This window comes from Rhodamnia argentea, chromosome 8, assembly GCF_020921035.1.
Source record: "Rhodamnia argentea isolate NSW1041297 chromosome 8, ASM2092103v1, whole genome shotgun sequence".
Lineage (NCBI taxonomy): Eukaryota > Viridiplantae > Streptophyta > Magnoliopsida > Myrtales > Myrtaceae > Rhodamnia > Rhodamnia argentea.
Genome location: NC_063157.1, coordinates 14,198,863 through 14,220,953, shown reverse-complemented (window position 1 = coordinate 14,220,953; position 22,091 = coordinate 14,198,863). Strand labels below are relative to the sequence as shown.

At 40.8% G+C, this 22,091-nt stretch overlaps 1 protein-coding gene across 1 annotated transcript; it reads right to left on the bottom strand.

The window, feature by feature from the left end:
* Positions 1-14,683: 14,683 nt before the first annotated feature.
* Positions 14,684-15,805, bottom strand: LOC125316289. The gene is made up of 4 exons (XM_048284298.1): positions 15,269-15,805; positions 15,165-15,218; positions 14,817-14,884; positions 14,684-14,714 (listed from the first exon to the last, which is right to left on the bottom strand). Exons 1-4 carry the CDS (start codon positions 15,803-15,805, stop codon positions 14,684-14,686), a joined length of 690 nt encoding a protein of 229 aa, XP_048140255.1.
* Positions 15,806-22,091: the final 6,286 nt, after the last annotated feature.

Below are 22,091 nucleotides of genomic sequence, written 5' to 3'. Positions count from 1 at the left end.
GCGGAGGTTGATGTCATCCTTCAAGAAACTCCAATATCACCTTTGTCGCTCGTCCGGAGAATTTCGCATCGATCCATTTGAAATATTTGCATTTTTAGCCTTCTCTAAACCTAGCGCATCCACTGAATCTTCTCTCCGGATTCAATTGAATCCAAGATGTTCTTATTAGATTCGATAACCCACAATAACAATAACACTCACTTACTTCTTGCCTTCGAGAAGAATTGGGATTAGGGTTCGAGCCGTTGATGAAGCCACTAGTGAAGCTTCTACCCTCTATTTGAATGTTTGAGCTGTGAATTTTTTGAGACAAACCGTAATTGGGGTTAGGGTTTGAAATTGGGGATTCTCTTTGATTGGCTAATTTATAGTTCTTATTTGAAGGGAGAGGGATTTAATGACATCATGCAAGCTTTAAATACTGAGTGGGCTTTCTAGCGAGCCACCTCGACTTCACTTATTAATGAAATAAGGCCACATCGGATTTTTGGCAAAGCATATGGAAGTTGGCATCCAACATCTTTTTTTGAAAAATTCGCTCTTGAGAGATTCAAATGAAACTTTTGGCATCAAAGTGAGCGTCGTACACAACTTTTAGCAAATGTGTCCTTCTTAATGAAGGATATATTTGTGAGCACCTTCTTGTAGTGCATAGAAGCATTTAACAGCTTTATGGCTTACAAACCAGATTACAAGAGCAACATAAGCTTACAAACATTGATACTTATCCAAGAATGCAAAAGCAACGACAACCGGCTCTCAAGGTGAATCTTTGAAAACGAAAGTTTGATGGCCATCGGGAGTCATCAGACAAGTTTGATATACCGAAAATTTCTAACCGGACTACTTTTGAGAAAATTTCTTAAACATTCAACTAAACCAACTTTACATTTCCAATGCACTATCTATCATGATGTTATGTGCAATCATAAACTATTCCACGCAAACTATATTTAAAACATGCCTCACAGGCATTCATTAACATGACATTTATCAATAGCTTTAGGCATTCCAAAGATTGATACTTGTGCAAGAATGCAGAAGCACCATGTACATACTATAGTATATAGAACTAAGCTAGAATTTTTTGGAGAATGTGTCAATTGTTTAATAAACCAAGGTCAATCTCCAAACCTGTGAAACAATTCTCTACGGCCACTTGTGCAAGAATAGTCTAAAGGCCAACAGAACACTATGTGGGAAAATCGAGAGAGAGAGAGAGAGAGAGAGAGAGAGAGAGAGAGGAGGCCTAGGAAGTAGGATCTGCTCACGCGAAGATAATATCATGGACAATCCATGAACACTGTGTGTAGAGATGTTAATATGAGTCATTGACCCACTTTTTAACTCACTTTTATACACTTGGGTCATATATGGGTCCACTAAATTTAATAAATGGGTTAAACATAGGTCTAAGCTTATAAGACCTATTCAAATATGGGTTTTAATGGATTTTAACTCAATCCATTTTTGACCCATGGGCTATAGGTTTCTAAGCGCCCCCCATCGTCGACCAATGCAACCCCCCACCGCCTTTGCTAGCCCCGCTGCTATGGCCCACCGCCTACCACTACCCCCCGCCTCCCACCCACTATCGCCGCCAGCCCGCGCCACAATGAAGCACGCACAAGATTACCCCAAGTTCACAAGTACAAAACACCATGAATCGACTGAATTTCGCACTCAATGACATGATCTTTTAATGGAGAGATGGACATTGTGTGAAAAAACATAGCCTAATCATGATATACATAACCAACTTGATTGGTCGGGGTTTATCTACTTAAATGAGCTCCTTCCTTCATTTCAAAAGTAGAAAAAGACAAACATAAGCCAACTGAGCTGTATTCACCCTTGGAAAAATTGCGAGTTGCATAGGGAATTTCAAGGTAGCCGAATCTAATCAAAGCATTGGCCATTAGGGCAATGTTCTTTTCTAGCAACTCGACCCAATGCGATTTGAGCTCCCGGGCATCACACTCATCCAAGGCATTATCCAAATTCAGCATGAGGACCATCATGCCGATAGTGAAAGAGTTGATGCAGAAGGGATCGAGCTCAACCCAATAGCAGAAGGTGAACCCGAAAGACGAATGCACAGACTGTGGGTCGGCGTTGGCCAGCTTTGGGCCACGTCCACCACTACTTGACTTCTCCAAGTAGCCGTCTTTATCGTCGCTCTCGGCCTTGTCCCAGCTCTCCTTCTTGAAAGGAGTACGAAGACTGGAAAATCTAAAGTCCACCGCCATCATTCTATGGTGAGCGAGTAGCTTGGTGGTGATGGTGGCGGCTACGGGCAAGTGGCTGCGGCGGAGGAGGTGGGCCAGTGAGCATGGCGAAAAAGATCGGGAGGTGCAAATATGGGTTAGGTCCGGTATGGGTCTAGTCGGGTGTGGATCATTGAATTTTCATTGCATGAATATGAATCAAAACGGGTTAAATGGGTCAATATATATCGGACCATATTCGACTCGACCCAAACCCGATCCGACCCACCTATTTGATATCTCTAAGCGTGTGGGTGGGCAACTTTCTTGCTAAAAGCATAGTGAATCCCGACCAAGTATGAGTTTGTTTCTCTCTTTCTAAAAAAGTATGTGTTTGTATCTTTAGGGGTGGGAGAATATCATGCGAAGCTAAAGTCAACCTGACCAAACATTGTGTAAACGGCTGGTTTTAACCGTTGAGACATTTAGGATCATTTTCTGCTTTTCCATCCAACAATACTCCTATTTTTAGGAAACCCCATACTATATAGGGACCCTCCTTGTCAGCCATTAATCAATCCTCATCCTTTCTTATTTTTTGTCATTTAACAGTCTCCATCCGTTTTTCTCATAGCAACAGTTCCAAAACATAGGTCTAAAACAATACCCCTTGTCATGCGCCATCAATTGCTCCACAACCTCCTTCTTGCTTGGCTATAGTAAGTCCTCCCTCTATCCCCATCTCTCTCTGCATTATAATATGTAATATACAAGATTTTCTTATTTTTCTTTCTAACTTTGGTAGATGTAGGACTGATGAGTGGATCATTAATATACGTAAATGAGCTTAAGATCTTTAACACACATGATGAGGTCCTGACGGCGATCCTCAGCATCTTATCATTCTTTGGTTCATTGTTGGCAGGGTGTACATAAAATCAACATCTACCTGTAGTGAACAAAGGAATTATAAGATGTTGAGGATTGCCATCATGACCTTATCATGCGTGTTGGAGATCTTAAGCTCATTTACATATATTACTGATACGCTCATCAGCCCTACATCTGCCAAAGTTAAAAAAAAAATAACAAAATCTTGTTTACCATTACATACAATAATGGAAAGAGAGACAATGAGAGAGGGAGGACTTAGTATACCTAAGCAGCAAGGAGGTTGTGGAGCCAACGACAGCGGAGGATAAGGGGTATTGGTTTAGACCTATGGTTTGGAACCGGTGCTATGTAAGGTCGGATTGAGACTATTAAATGACGGAAAATAAGCAGGGAGGAATATTGATTAATGGCTGATAAGGATGGTCCCTATATATAATACGGAGGATTCATAAAAATAGGATTATATTTGGATGGAAATGCAGAAAATGTTCCTAAACAGCTCAACTGTTAAAACTAGCCGTTTACACAACGTTTGGTCGGGCTGATTTTAGCTCCGCCTGAAATTCTCCCACCCACAGAGACACAAACGCATACTTGCTCAGAAAGAGAGAAGCAAACGCATAGTTGATCGGGATTCACTACGCTTGTGGCGAGAAAGTCGCCCATCCACTCAGTGTTCATGGATTGTCCATGATTTTAGCTCTGCGTGAGCAGATCCTACTTCCTAAGCCCCTCTCTCTCTTTTAAATGTGTCCAGCACGCGCTGGGAAAATTCTAGCTCTGTTCTTTCAATTGGGCAACACTACATGAACAAAAAATTCAACGTTTAAGTCTGATCATTTCCTTCCGTTGGGAAAACCAAGACTTAATTTGCCTCAACCTTTTACAATTGTTACATAATCTTTAGGAACAAAGGTTTAGGTTTTTTATAACTTCCAACGCCAAAAGTGAAATCTGATGGGGGCAACATATCTGTTGGAGTTTCTCAACATAAAGCACAAAGAGTTGCTTGACAATACCACATTATATTCCATATTTTGTGGAACTATAGTCTAGAATAGTAAGGCATTATTTCGGTTGTTTCTTTGACATTTTGAATACGACAAGTCCAGCACCTACATCATGCATTTGATGCACGGATGTCAGGCAGATAAGCACTTGTCCCTCTAGTGAGAAATTTAGGATCCATCTGCTAACTTTTCGATCTGTAAACTATAGTATCTCCTCGAACATTATGTAAAACCAACTACTAATTCCAAGCCTAGAAATGAGCAAATGTATATAGAATATCAGAAAGGGGTTGCAGACCTTACCTCATCCATCCCAAAATCTATCACCTTCTCTTCGAAATCCCCAATTTCCCGTACATTGAACTTGTTGATGAGAGTAACACAAGAAATGGTGGACACAGGTTTCACAACCAGATCATCCATCACCATGAAAGCTTGGTACTCATACTGTAACTGCCAGGAGGACATTTTGCTATGGGGGCATCAGTGACAGTTACATCTCGAAGCTGAAGGATTAGAGCATCTGTAGTAGTTAGTTGGCGCAGAAGATGAAGCTTCAGGTAAAAACAAGGGAAGCTCTGGACCGTTGCTTGGTAGCTTGAGCTTCAACAAAGAGTCACTTTCTGGTGCGACATTGTTCTCTTTGCTTTCATTTTTTAACTAGGGGCTTCAATGTTACAGCTTACAATGTAAATCACAGAACTTTTTTCTATTTCAGGTGTGAGATTGTTCTCTTTGCTTTCATTTTTTAAGTTTCACGTCGTTGCAAAGGACGAATGACGGTGAAAGCAAACTTGAACTTTGCCTGGACAAAAAGTAAAATGTAAGACGATTTCTGTTGGGGAAAAAAAAACGAACTAGGAAACTATCAACAAAATTCAGGCCAAACTTGATATGTCAGACAAAAGGGTTTTTGAGCTTTCTATACTCCAAATAGAGCAAGCCAATCGCATATGAAGAAAACTAACATTGGATCAACAGAACAAAAGGGAAAGAAAAAGTAACTTTCCATACAATTCCTACACTAAGATTCCATTGACCGCATCAACCATTAATCAAGCCGAAACCCATTAATTATTGGGAAAAGTGACCAAGGTATCCTGACTATGTAAGAGTTTCGGACATGAACCAACCTTAGACATGAGATAACAAAGCGAAATAACACAGAATGATTGTCTATTGGAGTTGAGGCATCTCATATTTCTCACTATTTTTTTTTTTTTATCTAGCAATGTATAGAAAAACATGGAAAGATTAGCGAACAAGCTTCAAGAACAGGAACCCAAGGATCCATGGATGTTTCCCTAAATTAAACAAGAAACCAAAAGAACTTGTGAAATGGTCAGAAAATGGCCCATGACTAGATTTCCAAACCGGATGAAGCGTGTTAGCTTCAGCAGAGAAAAATAACCAAAGGAATTGCTCATTTTTTATAGCCTTCGTTACTACTTGGGATTAACCAAGAGGCAGAAATCCTTTAAAGCATGAACATCTGACCACTGAAACACCCTGAAATAAGACTCTCTGATGCATTATGTCAGTAATTTGCTCACCTCTAGCAGAGAACGACATCTCCAGTGAAGCAACTTTTATGGTTGAAGGAAAAAGCCTTCTGGCAAAGAATGATATACGAAAAAGGTAAAAAGCTCTAGATTGCAAGCATTAAGCACCTGGTGGCCATGAGAAAGATGTCCACCATTGGGAAGAACGAGTGCCATAATCCTATCGTGAGCTATTGGAAGTGTAGTAAATACTTGGAAATTGGCAGGAGACCCAGATAGAGACTGTGCACATTAACTGCAACATAGAAGAAATCTGCTGGCAATACGCATGTTCTGGCAATCGAATTTGCAATAATTTTACAGAAGCTTCTTCTTCTGGGTTTGGCGAGAGAGATTTATTCTTGGAGAGATTCTTGGAATTTGTTGGGGTAGAGTCTGGAAAGGCGGGATTTTTAGAAACAAACCAAAAGAACTCATCAGCTTTTGGCGGAGTTCTGACGTGTATTTCGTAGCCTCCTGTTGTCCGCTTCCGTTGGCCGTAGTTTCGTTCCATGGAACGGCGGCGTAACTTATAACTCTCTATTTATATGACTTTTTTTACAGTTATTTACAAACAATCGTCGTAATTTCATAAAATAACCTCCTTCAATCATATCTTTAATAGACGGATCATAAATTATTTCCATCGTCCACACACAAACTAAAATAAAATAAAAGTGAATAACGTACATATTTATTACTCATCAATCAAATATAGGATTCAAAAGTCTTCCAACCCAGGATTAATTCTCTCTATATATATATATGGTCTGTAGCCTACGAAATGACATTTCAAATGGGCCGTTAGGTTAGTGAAAATGTTTTCAAATTCCCATTTTCATTTGAAACGAAAATTATGTTTCTATTTTCATGAAAATTCTCAGTTGGAATATGAATTGTGAAAGCATGATTAGTGTCTCCGAAATAATTTAATATTCCGAAAGCTCTCAATTTCGCACTAGTCAATTGTCGCGCCCCTATCCTCGGACCCGTGACATTCCTACCAAACTTGCCACAAGTCGGGAAAGATAGCGTCCCAAATACACTATCGACCTACTCACTTACAGCGCATGCGGAAACGTGAACTCTCCCAAACAACAAACAATGTGGGATAGTAAAGCAGGAAACAGACACAAAAGTCATTTGCAAAAGACAATTTCATTAATAAAACCAAAGCATGTGGGTTTTAACCCTACGGAGCTACAAAGCTACGGAAGACATATACAACCCCATTCTTCGAGGGCGGCTCGCTAAGACCTCAAAAAGAGACACGGTTTAGTAAGGTCAAACCCTCATCTACTCCCAAAAACTATTCTGACAACCATGTCCTATCATCACGGGCTCCATCACTTAGGACCTGAAATGATTAAACGACGGGGTGAGAAATAAATCTCGGTGAGTCAAAACCTAATCCCAGCTACAGAGTTGATTCGCTCATGGCATTCTACCAAGCAATCACAGAAGCATCAAGTATATACTTCACCCACATGCAACCTTACCGGTCTTTAACGATACAAAATGCTATGTTCGACCCCAAATCAACAACCACAACCGACAAGACATCACATCAATTTACATGCACGGGACACCACACGAAGTCTAATTATTAACAGATGAGGCCACATGGCCCGGTACACTAGACAGTTAGTGCCTAGCACACTAGGCAGTTGGTGCCTAGTACACTAGACAGTTGGTGCTCTACTGGCGGGACCAGGCATCGTCCCATTACTTGAGTGACGGCGACTACTATGCCGGTGTAATTCTAATCGATATGGCACGACATAGCAGGCATTCTAAAAGGAGGTCGGTCTGTCACAAGCTGCGACTAGCATCCGATCAACCCGACAAAATAGATTGACATGCATCCGATAAGTCGTGTAATTACGATTGACACAGCACGATCTTGTCATGGACAACCATTAAGTGATTATTCAAGCGCATCCGACAACAACCGATCAAATTCTTATCTTTACACTTAGCTGGATGCTCATGCAATCATGATCAAAGATGCGGCACCAGGCCGTTTTCATGCTAAAAATATATAGTTTGCTTTCACTCGGTTAACATGGATGCACAGATTATCCACCAGACTTTACATCTAGAAAACGTGAGACCGACACCCACAATTTTCACTCATAACATCCAACAAGTAAAACTAACCGTCCAGATACGCAATCAAGACAATCGACCAAACATATTTCAATAATATGACGATAAAAGTCGATCCAGATTTATAACTTAACTATCGAAAGTCCAATCTAACCAACAATCAAGCGTCCACTCGACTCTATCCTATCGCTCGGTTGCAAACACACATCAGTAATTATTGCCCAAACAATCGGTCCAATTAATCATCAAATAGCGGCGGACAACCCGACTAGCAGATTAACTTAATTAATCATGGCCATTTAACTTAAACCCAATCTCTATTTAAACCAACCATGATTAAGCTACCTAAACACTCTATTAGGCTAATTACATTAATTACACTAACTAAGCGCAATTAGCGCCCTAATCGGGGTTTAAGGGTTTAACTCACAATAAAAATCAGTGATCGGTGTCGGGTCGGGCACGAGACTTTTGGATTGGATCGGCATTTCAATTTACTATTTTCGGGCAGTGTTCACGGGCCGGACTTTTTCATGGTAGGTACTGTTCATTGTCAGCACTATTCACTATCGGTACTATTCACGATCGGTACTATTCATGAAATAGTAACTTTGGCGGCACGCTCACAGGTCGACAACGGCTGCTGGTGGCTCGATCCCGGTGGCTTGGGCTTGCTGCGACACGGAGGGCGATCATGGGTTCAGGATGAGGCCGCGATTCGTGGGGGCACAGCGCAGGCCGGAGGCGCTGGGCTGCTATTTCGGCAGCCGAAATAGCCGGAGCTGGTGTATCTTAGGCGACTAGAGAGAGACCGAAAGGGAGGGTGAGCTAGGGCGACGAGATGAGGGCTGGAGATGGGGTGAGCATGCTGATTCGAGACCGGTGGAGCTCGGGTCCTTGAGGTGGCGAGCAACGAGACAGGGTACGGCCGGCCTAAGGCGATTGGCGACGAGGTGGTGGAGGACCGGGCAACGAGAAGAGGCGGCGAAGCCGCTGCTGTGTAGAGGACGGGGGGATCGCAAGGCCGGCATGCCGACGGGGCTTAGGATAGCTACTATCGGGGCTCCAGGTGCGGTGGCAGTGGAGGTGGAACGGCGGTTAAGTAATGGTGGCGTCGGCCGGGCAAGGCAACAGCAGAGGAAGGCATCAAGTGTGGGGCCCGGTCACACAACCGAAGACCGGAGGGAAAGAAGGAAGAAGAAGAATAAAAAAAAAAAAAGAGGAGGAGAGAGAGAGCACGAGCGGGGTGAGGGGCCGGCTGAGAGAGAGAGAGTGATGAGAGAGAGAGTTGATGGGTGGGTGGTTGACAAATAACAAGAAAAGTGGGGCCCACCACATTTGAATTTCTTTGACTTTTATGCATGATTGAGGGGTAAAAGGGTCCTTTGGTATTTTAGTACGGAACGAAATTTTGGCACACTGAAAGAAGGGCATTTCGATCGACTCACGAGCCCGGCTCGGTCGGAATTAGGCTAAGGCGCGAGGATTAAAAATTCTAAAACGCGACGACTATGATTTCGAAACCTAATATAAACCGATCGACAAATCAGGAACCATCTAAAATTCATTCCTTACGCTCTTACGATCCAAAATTTTATACCAACGGAAATTCAATAATAATCCTTTTTATTGAATTCGGTCTCTGTACAATGGGTCTAATTTCCAGGGCATCACATCGATGGGCCATCTGCATCCGAGTTTTACTACATAAAATTATGATCCTACAATTCTTAAAAAAAAAAAAATCCTACAATTCTAGTGGTGAGCAAAATGGACCGAATGGACCGGGTTGTTCCGGTCCTTGAGGGGGCGAGTCTGATTCCTAGTCCTAATAAATAGGACCGGTGATCAAGCGGTCAAGTCCTCGATTCCATGGTGGATGGGACCAAATCGGACCGCCCAGAATATATATTATAGAAATTTTTGAAGAACTAATTAACCCAATTTTTCCATTTTCTGCTCGACACTCGCTCCTCTTCTCTCGCTCGACGCTCGCGTAGTGCCTTGGCAACGCAACCTCCGATTATGTTTGTCGATATACGATCTCCGATCATGTTTTGTCTTGACTTAATCTGCATTTAGTTTTGATTATATTATGCAAACCTATTGTTTTCTTCGCATTTGGATTCAATGAAGTACAAGTGTAATCCCACTTTGAGTTTGATTCTTTCAAACTCGAGAAGAATGATATAGGAGCATAATTGTCAAGCCCCGACTCTCGAGTACGCGGCATCCCTACTAAATAGCCTCAGTCATAAAGGATAACGTCTCAGATACTCTATTGACCTATGATACCATAATACGCAAGCAAAAACGTATACACTCCCATTCAAACAAATATGACAAGGATAGTAAGTAGGAACATCCATAACAGTCAAATACCAAAATACAATCGTAGATACAATATCAAAAGTAGATGGTAATTAATCCTACTGAGCTACTGTCATATATAACTCCATTTTTCGAGGCGACTCTCTAAGACCAACAAAAGGGTAAGGGGTTAGGCGGGGTTAACCTCACTTCTACTCCCAAAAAGACGCTACATCACAATGGCCTTCAGCCTCAACTTTTTAAAAAAAAAAAAAGACCCTAAACTCCATCATTTCGAATCCGAAAAAAGTTAACCACGACGGGGTGAGATAAATCTCAGTGAGTTAACACCTAAGCCTAGCTAAGGCGTTGATTCATCCAAAAGATTCTATTGATCAATCGCAAACCATGGAATACATATATATCAACCACAAGCAACTTACCTAACAGGAGGTCATCCATAATGCAACATGGACCTATTGTATGATTGTACCGATTCAACTCAATAGTCAAATTTTCAAACAACTATAATGCAGCTCAAAATCGCTTAAACCTTGGACACCACACAAGTCCGGTTATTAACAATGATTTTGCGTGATCAAGGCAAACAGATCCGTACAATACAATGCCAGAATCTATTAATATGATCCATGCAACACAATGTTATGGTCGTCATCCGGTTACCCAGGCATCATCCCATAACCTCTCGGTAACAACGACGGCAACCGGAAGTGGTAACGCAATACCTCAAGTAGGCATTCCATTATGGAGCATCAATCCGTCACAAACTGCGATCGGCATCCAACGACCCATGACACAACATAGGAAGTCGGGCAATCGGCGAGTTGTGAGGTTCATGCCATAGGCACGCTACGAATTCGATAGGGCACGCATCATCGTTCTATCATATGACCAATCAACTCATCCAGCAACCATCGCGTTATTAGGTTTGAATTTAGCCAAATGCTTACACAATTATGCTAAAAAACTTGGCTCTTGCCATTTTCATGCTAAAAATGCATTTTGAGCTATTCAAGGTCATATGAATGTATAATGTTAATTAAAAGGTTCAGCTAAGCGGATAGAATCAATGACCCTCAAACGTTCACTTGATCGACCTTCGATCCGTCGAGACACAAAACTGCATAAATGAGGTTATCAAACAATTCGCAAGATAAGTCAACTTAATAGCAAACATAAACACTTTGAGGACCAACTTCATTCTCATAAGGGTGTCTAAGAATCTAGCATTTCAATCACAAATCATTGCAATCAACTAATCTTTCCAAGCAAGGCTATTTAACGTAACCAAGTCTAGCCTAATCGTGCCTTAATCAATCTACTTAAACATCTAGGAAATTAAATTCCACTAATTTCAAACGCAATGAACAACTTAGTCAAGGATTAGAAGTCAACTCACAGTCAACTACTCGAGATGAGTACGACGGCAATCCTTGAAAATCCTTCGAACACGAACTTGAGTTCGACTGAATCGCAGTCCTAAAATCTCGGACAAAGGGCTCAATCTCTCAGCCAACTTGGCCCATGGACCAGGCACAAGGCCCAAACTCACGGTCCACTTCGCAGGACAAGACCCAGGTCAAATTGGGCCACGGCCTAGCTCAGTGGCCCACGATTCCAACCTAAAAATAGGGCACACAAGCTGGAAATAGGGCACGGTAGGGCAATTCCGAGGCTATGGCGGGTCTTCAAGTGGATTACAGGCGGCGGATGGTTCCGGTGTCGAGGGTAGAGGTGTGAGGTGGTAGGAGGGAGGCTATAGTGGTTGGTGGTGGTCGGAGCAGCGACGGCAAAAGCGGGACAATCCAGTTTTCCCAAAACCAGGCAGATTGAGTAGTCCGGTCGGCAATGTCTACAGTTTTAAATTCCGGAACTAATCTGGGGATTTTCTTTAGCTGGTAGCGTCGTAGAGAGGTAGAGGAAGGTGTGTACAAATTTTAGGGTGGTCTCGGGTCCGTTTGCTATGCGAGCGAACCTTGTTTCTCCAAGACAGAATCTGAAAACTGCACTGAACAGCAACAGAGCAAGGGACGGTTTTGGGCTGTTCAGGTCTCCAACGGTGGTGGAACTTCGTGAGGTTGATAGTGGAGGTCTAAGAGGGTGTCGAGGGTAGTGTGGTGGCCGCTGGTGGCTGAGGATGATGGCGGAGGAGGCTGGACAAAGGCGACAGTAACCTATAGACAAAAATAGAGCAGGCGAGAACAAGACAAGGTTGAGGCGGTTGTTTCCGGCTCTTTGGGGTGGCAAACAGTTAAAGCGGCGTTAGGGTTGGTGGCAATGGTTCGTGGGATGCCTAAGGGTAGCCGGAGGCCAGCTAAGCTGGCCGAAGATGTCCGGAGCAGCTGCAGTAGCAGAAACCTGAGCAGAGCAGCAGCAGGCATAGAACAGGAACTCTGGCTTCGAGGCTGTCTCGCGACTGTTCTGAGCTGCTGCAGTGACAATGGCAGTAGTGGTGGTAGTCTTGGGTAGCGGATGGGATGGTAGTTGATGGCTAGAGTTGTTGGCGGTGGCTGTGGTCGTAGAACACGAAGGAGGAAGAGGAAAAATTGAGCGACAGAATATATGGGGGGAAAGGAATGGTGGTTGGAGGAGAGAGAGGAAGAAAGAGAGAGAAAAGTGTAGAACTTTGACCATGGGACTTATGAGATAAGGTGGGTCCCCCAACATTAATCACTTTGTCTTGACCTTCATAAAACCCTAGGGGCAAAACAGTCATTTCAAAAAATGACTAAGGGTAATTTGGTCATTTTGCAACCAAGGATAATTCGAGCAACTGGAAATCCGACGGAGGTTAGTTTAGTTCAATTTCAAGTTGTTTTGTTCATAACAAGGCTTGGACACGGGGATTTCCAATTCTAAAGCGCGACAACCAACGATCAAAATCCAAACTAATTCGATCGCCGGTTTGGGAAATTTCCAATTTTCGTCGCTAAATTCCTAGGAATTCAATTTCGAGCAACCAACTAGAATGCACAATCACTCCATAAACTGATTTCTTTTGCTAACAGGCATCAAATTCCAAGGCGTCACAATAATCATGTTTTAGCTATTTTAAGTGTTTTTCTTTCTAATTTAGTCTTTTTTCCATTATTTTAGGATTATAAGTACTCATGATGGTTATACGATGATCATGCATATGTTTTATTAAATTGGATGGTTAAGATTGGAAGTTATTAGTTTAGATCCAAGGGTTAAATTTCTATAAGCGGTTGGTGTTAGCGGTCCCATCGAGACCGGACCGGACTCAGTGTCCCGGGCCGGTCCAATCCCCGATCCTGAAAATTTAGGGATTGGGGTCCTTGATTCCATATCTAGACCCGACCAGCTCGAACCATGCATGCCCCTATACAATTCTACTAGACTTCCCTGGCTGCTGGTAACGCAAAATTAAGAAGCAAAACTTCACTCCATAGCTTCGTCAAGAGCCGAAAAGGCCGACGAATCTCAAGGGTCTAATTATCTTGCACTACTGCATTATTAAAAAAACACATATATCTCAAATTTACTTTTTTTACGTATTTCTAAAGCCTCCGAAATACATATTTCTAAAGCTTTCAGAAGTCTCTAAAGTACCTAAAAATCGGAAACAACCTATCTTTCTTAATCAATTGCTTAAAGTGCTTCTACGAAATTTATGTCCACATAAATCAAGATCTATCGAGTTCAACATGATCGATTGCCAAATAAAACTCCAACCTGATCCATCACAGTGTATAGCAATCTCAATCCCATCAATTTTCATTCATACATAGATTCACGGACACCTCCCTATTCCCTTTTCTCCATCATCATCCATGTGCGATTTCTCTTTTTCAAGGTGATAAGTAAAAACAATTTAGTCTTACAGCAAGCACCATCCTCGTACTTCAACTATGCCCTCGATGAAGTTACTACCTATGACTTAACGAGCCGTGCTCTAAACTCGACTAAACTCGAATCGAGTACTTTTTTGTCGTGCTCAAACTCAACGTGTTGGAGCTTGACTCAGGTTGACTTCTTTTGTACTATATGGAACTCAACGAACTCTACTTTTTCATGCTCCATCAAACTCAAACACGGTAACGAATACTTGGCACCTTTTTTTTTTTTTGTTTAAAAACGTATTAAAGGGTTAAAGTGTAATTAGAAGTAAAAAATAGAATTATAAGTACATTTCACTTTATTGCAAATACAAAAATTAAAAATACCTGATTAGGCTAGCGAGCCCATCGAGTCAAGTATGTTTAGGCGTAGTTCTGATTCACTCGAACGTGACACAAGCTCGAAAAAGGAAAATTCGAGTCAATCTTGCATAGGCGAGTAGTCGAGCTCCTGTCTTTTTCCTCTTTATATCCGAGCTTTGGCAACAGAGCGTCAAGGAGAAGTTATCATGGGTCGGGAGTTCGGAACTCAGTTGGATCAGACCAGCGCAAGGTTTTTATTTTTTTTTACTTGGCGTCGTGTCTACATCGGTTCCCCAGTTGCGGCATATGCTTAAGCATTCATTACCACCTATGAGACATTATTTCTTCAGCTTGTTGAAATCATTTCTTTAATCAAAACCTATCATACGATGAGCATGTCGATATTTTTGAAGAAAACACTTATAAACTCAAATCAGCACTAAAAGTTTTGCATAAACCCTGCCACAGAATCAGAGCATAACACTTCATGTACTTTCTAAACTCCGAGGGCATGGAGAAAATGAAATTTTATGGCATCCACTTGAGCACGATCTCTCTAACTTGTCACCGAGGAAGACATCAGTGAGAACATTCTTGGAGTGCAATGAAGCCCTCAGCAGCTTTATACCCTTCAAAGTTACAAACCAGATAATTCAAAAGAACAGTTGGTTGGTAAATGATTGTACAAAAGCTCAAATTTGGATTAATCAATACATATAAATAATTAGTTTAGCATATTTTTGTGGTACAGAGCCAATAATTTTTTTTTTCTCACACAACTCACGTCCATCCATATTTAGCATTTTAAATTTATAAGTCAGTTAGAGTAGATTTTCCGCATGGATTGTTGAGTTATAAAGGGTGTACTTCTAAAAATATAAGTGCATCCTAGGAGTGGCATGGGCTTACCTCGTCCATTCCGAGGCTGACCACCCTCTCCTCAATAAGCCCAATCTCCTCCACCTTGAAATTTTTGATCAAATTAATGCTCGAAATAGTCGACAACGGCTCACCTCCAAATCGTCCATCACCATGTACGTCGCCACACCTTGCACAAAACCGCCCTTATCATCCAATTCAGCTGCTGATGCCGACGAAGCCGCCCCTGGTGATTTGCTAAGAGTCAACGTGCTACTCATGTAATTTCTGCACTGAGGACATATTGCATGACAATCCTCAGCCGCATAGTACGAGTAGCTATTGTGAGAACGGGAAGAGCACCTGTAGTAGGTTTTGGGTGTTGAATTTACGGACGAAGTCTCAAGCAACAGAAATGGGATTTTGGAGAGAGAGGCGGGTGCTTTGGGTTTCAAGAGAATGTCTTTCTTGGAAGATTTCATATCCACATCGTTCAACTTCTCCACACTGCTGTAGAGATTGCCTAAACTGCCCACCATCCTGGTTTTGTCGAGGAGCCTGATCACCGTTCCGACCGGCAACGTGAGGATGTGGAAGAGGAAGTCGACAAAGTCCTTCCCACCTTCGGCAAATAGCACCCTCCCGTTGCACTTGTCCACGAGAAGCTTCAGTTCCACTTTCCCTGTCGCCATTCTTTGGGTCATTGTATGCAAAGAGGAAGCTGAGACTCATGCAATGCTCCTTGCGAGTAGATCCAGTGGAGATTGGGTCGATCACAGTGGCTGTATTTATACGTATGACGGGCCAAATTGCTAAGAAACCTAGGGAAGTGAAAAGGGCAGGAGCAAATGAAGAGCCAAGGGGCGCTTATCAGTTGTTATCATCTCGGAGATAGTAACCGTGGTTGGTCAAATACATGAATGAATCCAGACCCAAAAAAAAAAAAAAAATACATGAATGGATCATATGTACGTTCATGCACGTTCAGATCTTGTGGCTTCTTGCCTTCTAGTAACTAACGAGGAGCCATTGCAAGTCTGCAATGATCTCCGAGTTAGAACTTAGAAGAAATTGCTCTTTCTGTAGGAGGATGAAGACGAACAAGAGAGAGATTATTGCATACTCGTGACTGAATTTGTGCAGTAACTACATTGGTGTAATCCGTCTCTTCTGTAAATGAGAACTACCAGATTTGAGATGGAATCAGAGTACATGCACCTCCCCAATCAGGACAGAACAAGAACACAATCTTAAGGGTGGCAAAATGTATAAGAGTAACATAGATAAGTAAGTCATATACACTTGGGAACAATAAAAATGAATAAATTATCTTGCAAAATAAATGATTTCGCAAAATATATTGATGTCAGCTATAGAATTTTTTAACTGCTTCTCACCATATCAGGTAGTATATAATATTAATTACTAGTTTGTTACCTCCCCTTGGCATATTGAGAATTTTATCCAGAGTTTGATTCCATCTCGTTTTAGTCTCTTCTCTTCTTCATTCGGTTCTCAGTAGGCCAACAGTCCACTGCAAATGTTTGTCGGAAAAATAAGGGGTCGAGACGACGATACAGTCAGCTAAACTTTTTCCTTAATAAAATTTTGTCTCGAGTTTAAATACATTATAGGCAGCCCAACCCAGATTGGAATATCAAGAAGTCCGGCCACATGAAGTGCAAAACGTGGATGCACGCGGTGTCATATGTAAGTCCAATCTAGACTCATCACGTGCTAGTTTCTATCCAAATTGAAGTCCGCCAAGCACATTGAAAAGAGAAAGTTCAAATTTGGAATTTGATGACCGACTCATGAATATCATGTGGTGGAGACATGCTGACTATGCATTTCAAGTTGGGCTTTTGGCAATTATATTTTGAAGGTATTAAATTTCTATTGACAAGCATATCATACGAGGCCTGGATGGTCACTGTGTCCCCATTACTTTTGTTGCGACTTAAAAATCAGGCTAACGGATTATCGGGTTAATTAAATCAACTAACCTAATTCGGACCCTCCCAAGTCGTACCGAATCGCAACTTAGGTTTATTCATGATAAAATATTTAATCGGAGCCGCCACTAATCATTTATGGTAGGTTGATTAGAAACCTATATAAAATAGCAGGAGAACTATTTTATCTCTACAAACCAGAGAAAATGAGTCCGGGGACTTGGTTTCGCTAATTGAAAAAATTAACACCCTTTCAATACCGATTTCACGAAAAAGCCTTTCCGATTGATCAATGTGAATTTGATTAGTTGGAAAAATGTGACATGAAGACCATATATTAAGCGCCCAGAGGATGATTTTTTGGTATTTTCAGCAATAAAAGAAAACATTCAAAAGCAATCAAAAATTTGAACAAAAATAAACAAAAATGCCTATAATATACCTTTAATTTTCGATTTTTTTGAAAATCATCTCATTCCCAAAGATCCGGTCTAGAGCGAGATTTTATACGCTACATTCTCGAGGATTTGAGCCAAGATGCGGATATGTGTATAGAAAAACAACATCCCTTTCGCCAAAGGGCAGAACACGAATTTCTATACTAAATCACCATTTCATTCCATAAGATCATGGACAAGGCGTATGATTTATTTTTCCGACAGGTCTAGGCACATAGGGGAGCATATATTATGGGCATGTGTTGTTTAAAATTGTGCAAATTTTATAACAATCAAAAGCAAACAAATATGACAAAAATAAAATAAAATGCGTCAATTTATTTTGGATTTTCGAAAATACGAGAGGGGTGGCCAAAAATATGGCATTGGGGTCCACCTTTCCTCATCTAAAAAAAAAACTTGATCTACTTTTAATTTGAGAAATTATCTTTAAGGTTTGAAATTTTAGTTTCAAATAATCCTAAAAAAAAATGGATAATTATCCAATCCAACCAATCTTTATCCCTTAAGACGAACTCAAGATTGTTTCAAAAAAAAGATTCCAATCCGAATTCTGGATAATCTGAATATTTCAAATGATATGGCAATCTCTTCAATATAATGATCGGGATTTAGATTCATGGGAAAAAACAAGCCATCGGATATATCTAAAATTCAGTCAGAATATCCACAATTTGAATTCAAAGATACGCATAATATCCATGAGATATGCTCCAAATTCGAAATAAACAATCAGAAATTTCCAGAATAATCTCGAGTAAGCTTTGAAACTAGAAATTCAAATCAAAGAACAGCAATGCTAAATATTCATGAGATAAGCATAGATATCAAGAGGTTTGTTCAAGATTCCAATTTTCCAATTTAAGCAAAAATCCTTACGGATAATGTCAAGTAATCCGGACAAATTCAAACAATATAACTTTGATATCCAAGAGTAGAATTTTACCTTATCTTGGGAATTGCAATCTCCTAATTCGAATTTTGCTCGAAAAAAAACTTGCACACCAAGCTTGGGAATGGACCGATCAGCTAGGGAATTCCGCACACCTCAAGGACCTTGGCAAAGACAATTCTGTATCGTCGATAAAGCTTAATTTGCAGCAGCAATTTAAAGCATAGATCCACCTAAAAGAAACAACAAATTGCAGGGAAATTGTGCCAAAAACGGTAGAACACACAACCCCGAACAGCCCGTAAAAACCAGCTCAAACTAGTGTTGATGGCTTGGCAACGAACAACCCATCTCAGCGTGGCCATGAATGGAGTCAAATTTTCCATTATTTTATGCACGCACTCTTGCTATATGTTGACCGAATCGTGGTCTTGCATTGAACACATAATTCTCCAATGGATTCATGCCTGAACTTGGAGTTAGTTGCCTGTGAGGGTGATCAACCATACGATTTGGCATATTGGACTGTTCTGGCATCACTTTTATTGTCTTCGGCCCCGCACTCCACTTAGCAATTAATATGAGAGAATTAAAATCTGTAAAAATTCTTCATGTGTCTGGACAAAATCAAGGGAGACCGCAACATCCCACAATGCATATCGTACTCATGAGTTTGGACAAAACCAAAAGCAGACAAATTCACCGCTCTTGATGACTTCACGCGTGATGTTCCAGGTTTGTTTTTTTCTTTCTGGCTCGGTGAGGCTACAAACGCAAATTTGGAGGTGTTTCTCGGGTTATGTCCGTCAATGCTTCGGGGTAGACTTTGCTGATTGCGTGACGAAGCTTGACCAATATCGCTCGTCAGCGGACTTGCAGGTTGATGACTCGACAGATTGGTGGCATAGCTTCGTCGGCGAACCTGCAAGAGAAATCGACAAAAAAAGTAGCCAAAAAGAAAAAAGGTAGTAATCAATCTACCTGACTCCTTTTTGACCGTGACCCCCACCGCTTGAATCTTGCTCCTTCAGTCTTCTTTTTTGTCGCCAAGTATTCTGTTGGTGTGGTATGCATATGGCAGGAGTGGCGATCAACTCTCCATGGGGGTGCATAGAAAGATGAAGCTTGGAAACCGACTTCTTCTCTTTTCTATTTCTCCCTCTTCTCAGACTTTTCTTTCTCAATTGTCGTGTGAGTACTATGGCCGTGTATTGCAATATGTGGCCCCCCGAATGTAAACCCTACGTGTGTATTTATAATGGTGAGCTAGGGTTTACGTTTTATTTTCATTATTTGCAAAATTATTCCTCAACTTGTGATAATCGCAATTTGATCCGGAGACAAAATATTTATCCATGAAACCCTTTTTTTTTTTCAATTAATGGACATTTTTTAATTAAAAGGATTTTCACAAATTAAATGGGCTGATTTAAGCTCAAAATTATTCCAATAGCCTTGTTAATTTTCGGCACACACTCCTTCTTGATTGCCGAAAAATCCAAACTAAGCCTAGTCCAATCCTCTATCAAATTGAGCTCAATTGTTTTGCCTCTTGCCTAAGTGCAATGATATGCATGACTGACAAAAAGTAAATATGCAGTGCATGAGAAATTAATTTTTGTGAGAACTATGATAATTCTCATTTTATACTTAAATGAATGATTTACTAAAAATCAAAATTTAGGTGTCAACAACTTTTTGAAAAGTGACAGGACAATCTTCTTAGCTTTTTCCCTCATGAACATTGGCAGAGTCCGAATTTGGGTCAACAAAGGAAACAAATGGGATCACCCGATTCTCCTTATTTATATGAATAAGGCTAAGCACAATTTGGAAGCGAGGGTTGTGTATAAATGAGTTTGGAAGTTGCTATCTTGTGTAGAAATTAGTTTTTTCAATTTCAGGTTTTTTATTGCCACAAAGTCATCTTATTACTATTTTAAAATTAACTACCATTATGTCAAATTTTTCCGAAGACCGTTTAAACATCTTTCTTACGCGTGATTGTTGTCATACTATGTAAAAGTTTTCTTTCGTATATTAACGTTCTTGAGTGATTTGAGCTCTTCAAAAGAAAGATCAATGTTCTTTTCAAATATTGTGAACATCATCAAGCCAATCAAATGGTGTTCGAGTACTGTGAAATTTTAGTCTTTGTGCATATTAAAACTATATGATTTTTTTTTATCTTTACCAAAAAAAAAGCTATATGAATTTTAAGATAATTTCTCTATTAGTTGAGAAGATCTTATAAGAATAGCTGCTATATATGACACATTAATAGCTTATCAGCATTCATATTGGGAGTCGCATGTAGTGCCACTACACATGTATTAGATGGTTTTAGATTAGATGTATGTAAGGGTACAATCCAGTTAAGTCAAGTCGAGCCCACACAATGCCCGGCTCAAGCTTAACTGGACTCCATTTGAAGCTCAAAACCTGACTTGAATTGAGTACGTTTTGCCCCTGGTCAAACTCGGCTCAGTATGAAACTCGACATATTCGAGCTTGACTCGAGTCTGACTCGTTTTGTAGTATGTAAAATTCAACAAACTCTACTTTCTCATGCTCAACCCGACTAGAAATACTTTTTTTTTTTTCAAATGATCCAGGATCTGCCGGTTGTAATCGGGCTTCGCCCTTTCCGACGGCGACTATACCTGGAGGAAAGCTGACCCCGCAGCCCACCAACAAGAGCCCCCCACTTAAATTCGAGAAACGAGTTGGGAGAGTTTCGAACTCCCGATCGTGGCTTACGCCGGCGCCAAAGAGTTTGATTCTCACCAAACACGCCATGCCCATGGTGAGTTCGGCTAGAAATACTTGGTACTCGCTATATTTGTTTGTGTTTGAAAACATATTAAAGGGTGAAAGTGTAATTACAAGTAAAAAGTAAGATTGTGAGTACGTTTAACTTTTTTTTTTTTTTTTTTTTGGTAAGGAATTGTACGACTCAATATGGTCCATGTTAAACTCTCTCAAACTCCACGACCACAAAAAGCCCTCCCGAAGACCGATTTCAACCATGTCTATGGCCCAAAGACAAACCCTACAGCTTGGAACGGACGATCAGAACCTAAGTACGTTTAATTTTATGGGTCACTAAAATAGAAAAGAAAAGTTCAAAAATTAAAATACTTGATTAGGCTCGCGAGCCCATCGAGTCAAGTATGTTTAGGCTCAAACTCCGCTTGACAAGCCATTCGAATCACTCGAACTTGACTCAAACTCGGAAAAAGGAAACCGAGCGAATCTTGCATAGGCGAGGAGTTGAGTTATCGTCTTTTTCTTCTTTATACCCGAGCTTTGGCAATAGAGCTTCAAGGATAACTTGGTACTAACCTATCAGGGACATTGTTGAAGCACTTCAACACAATTTTTTTTTCTACGTGTGTCATGTCTACATCGGTTCCACGGTTCCGACATATGCTTGAGCAGTCATTATCGGCTATGAGACATTAATTCTTCAGCATGTTCGAATCATTTCTGCAATCAAAGCGATGCTATCATAGCGAGGATAAACATTCAATTCTGAAGAAAATACTTAAAAGTCAATCAACACTAAAATCTCAAAATCACAACATATCCCTATACAAAATTTTCTAAATTTCCGAGGACATGTAGAGAGAGAAAATGAAATTCTTTGGCATCCACTTGGTCTCGATGTCTC

What these genes read in the sequence shown, in the direction of transcription:
- LOC125316289 (XM_048284298.1), bottom strand. Translation starts at nt 15,805, where the DNA reads ATGGCGACAGGGAAAGTGGAACTGAAGCTTCTCGTGGACAAGTGCAAC. An exon ending in TGGTGATGGACGATTTGGAG is followed by an intron (nt 15,219 to 15,268) that starts GTGAGCCGTTGT and finishes AAAAATTTCAAG; the next exon opens with GTGGAGGAGATTGGGCTTAT. An exon ending in GATGTCTTCCTCGGTGACAA is followed by an intron (nt 14,715 to 14,816) that starts GTTAGAGAGATC and finishes ATTCTGTGGCAG; the next exon opens with GGTTTATGCAAAACTTTTAG.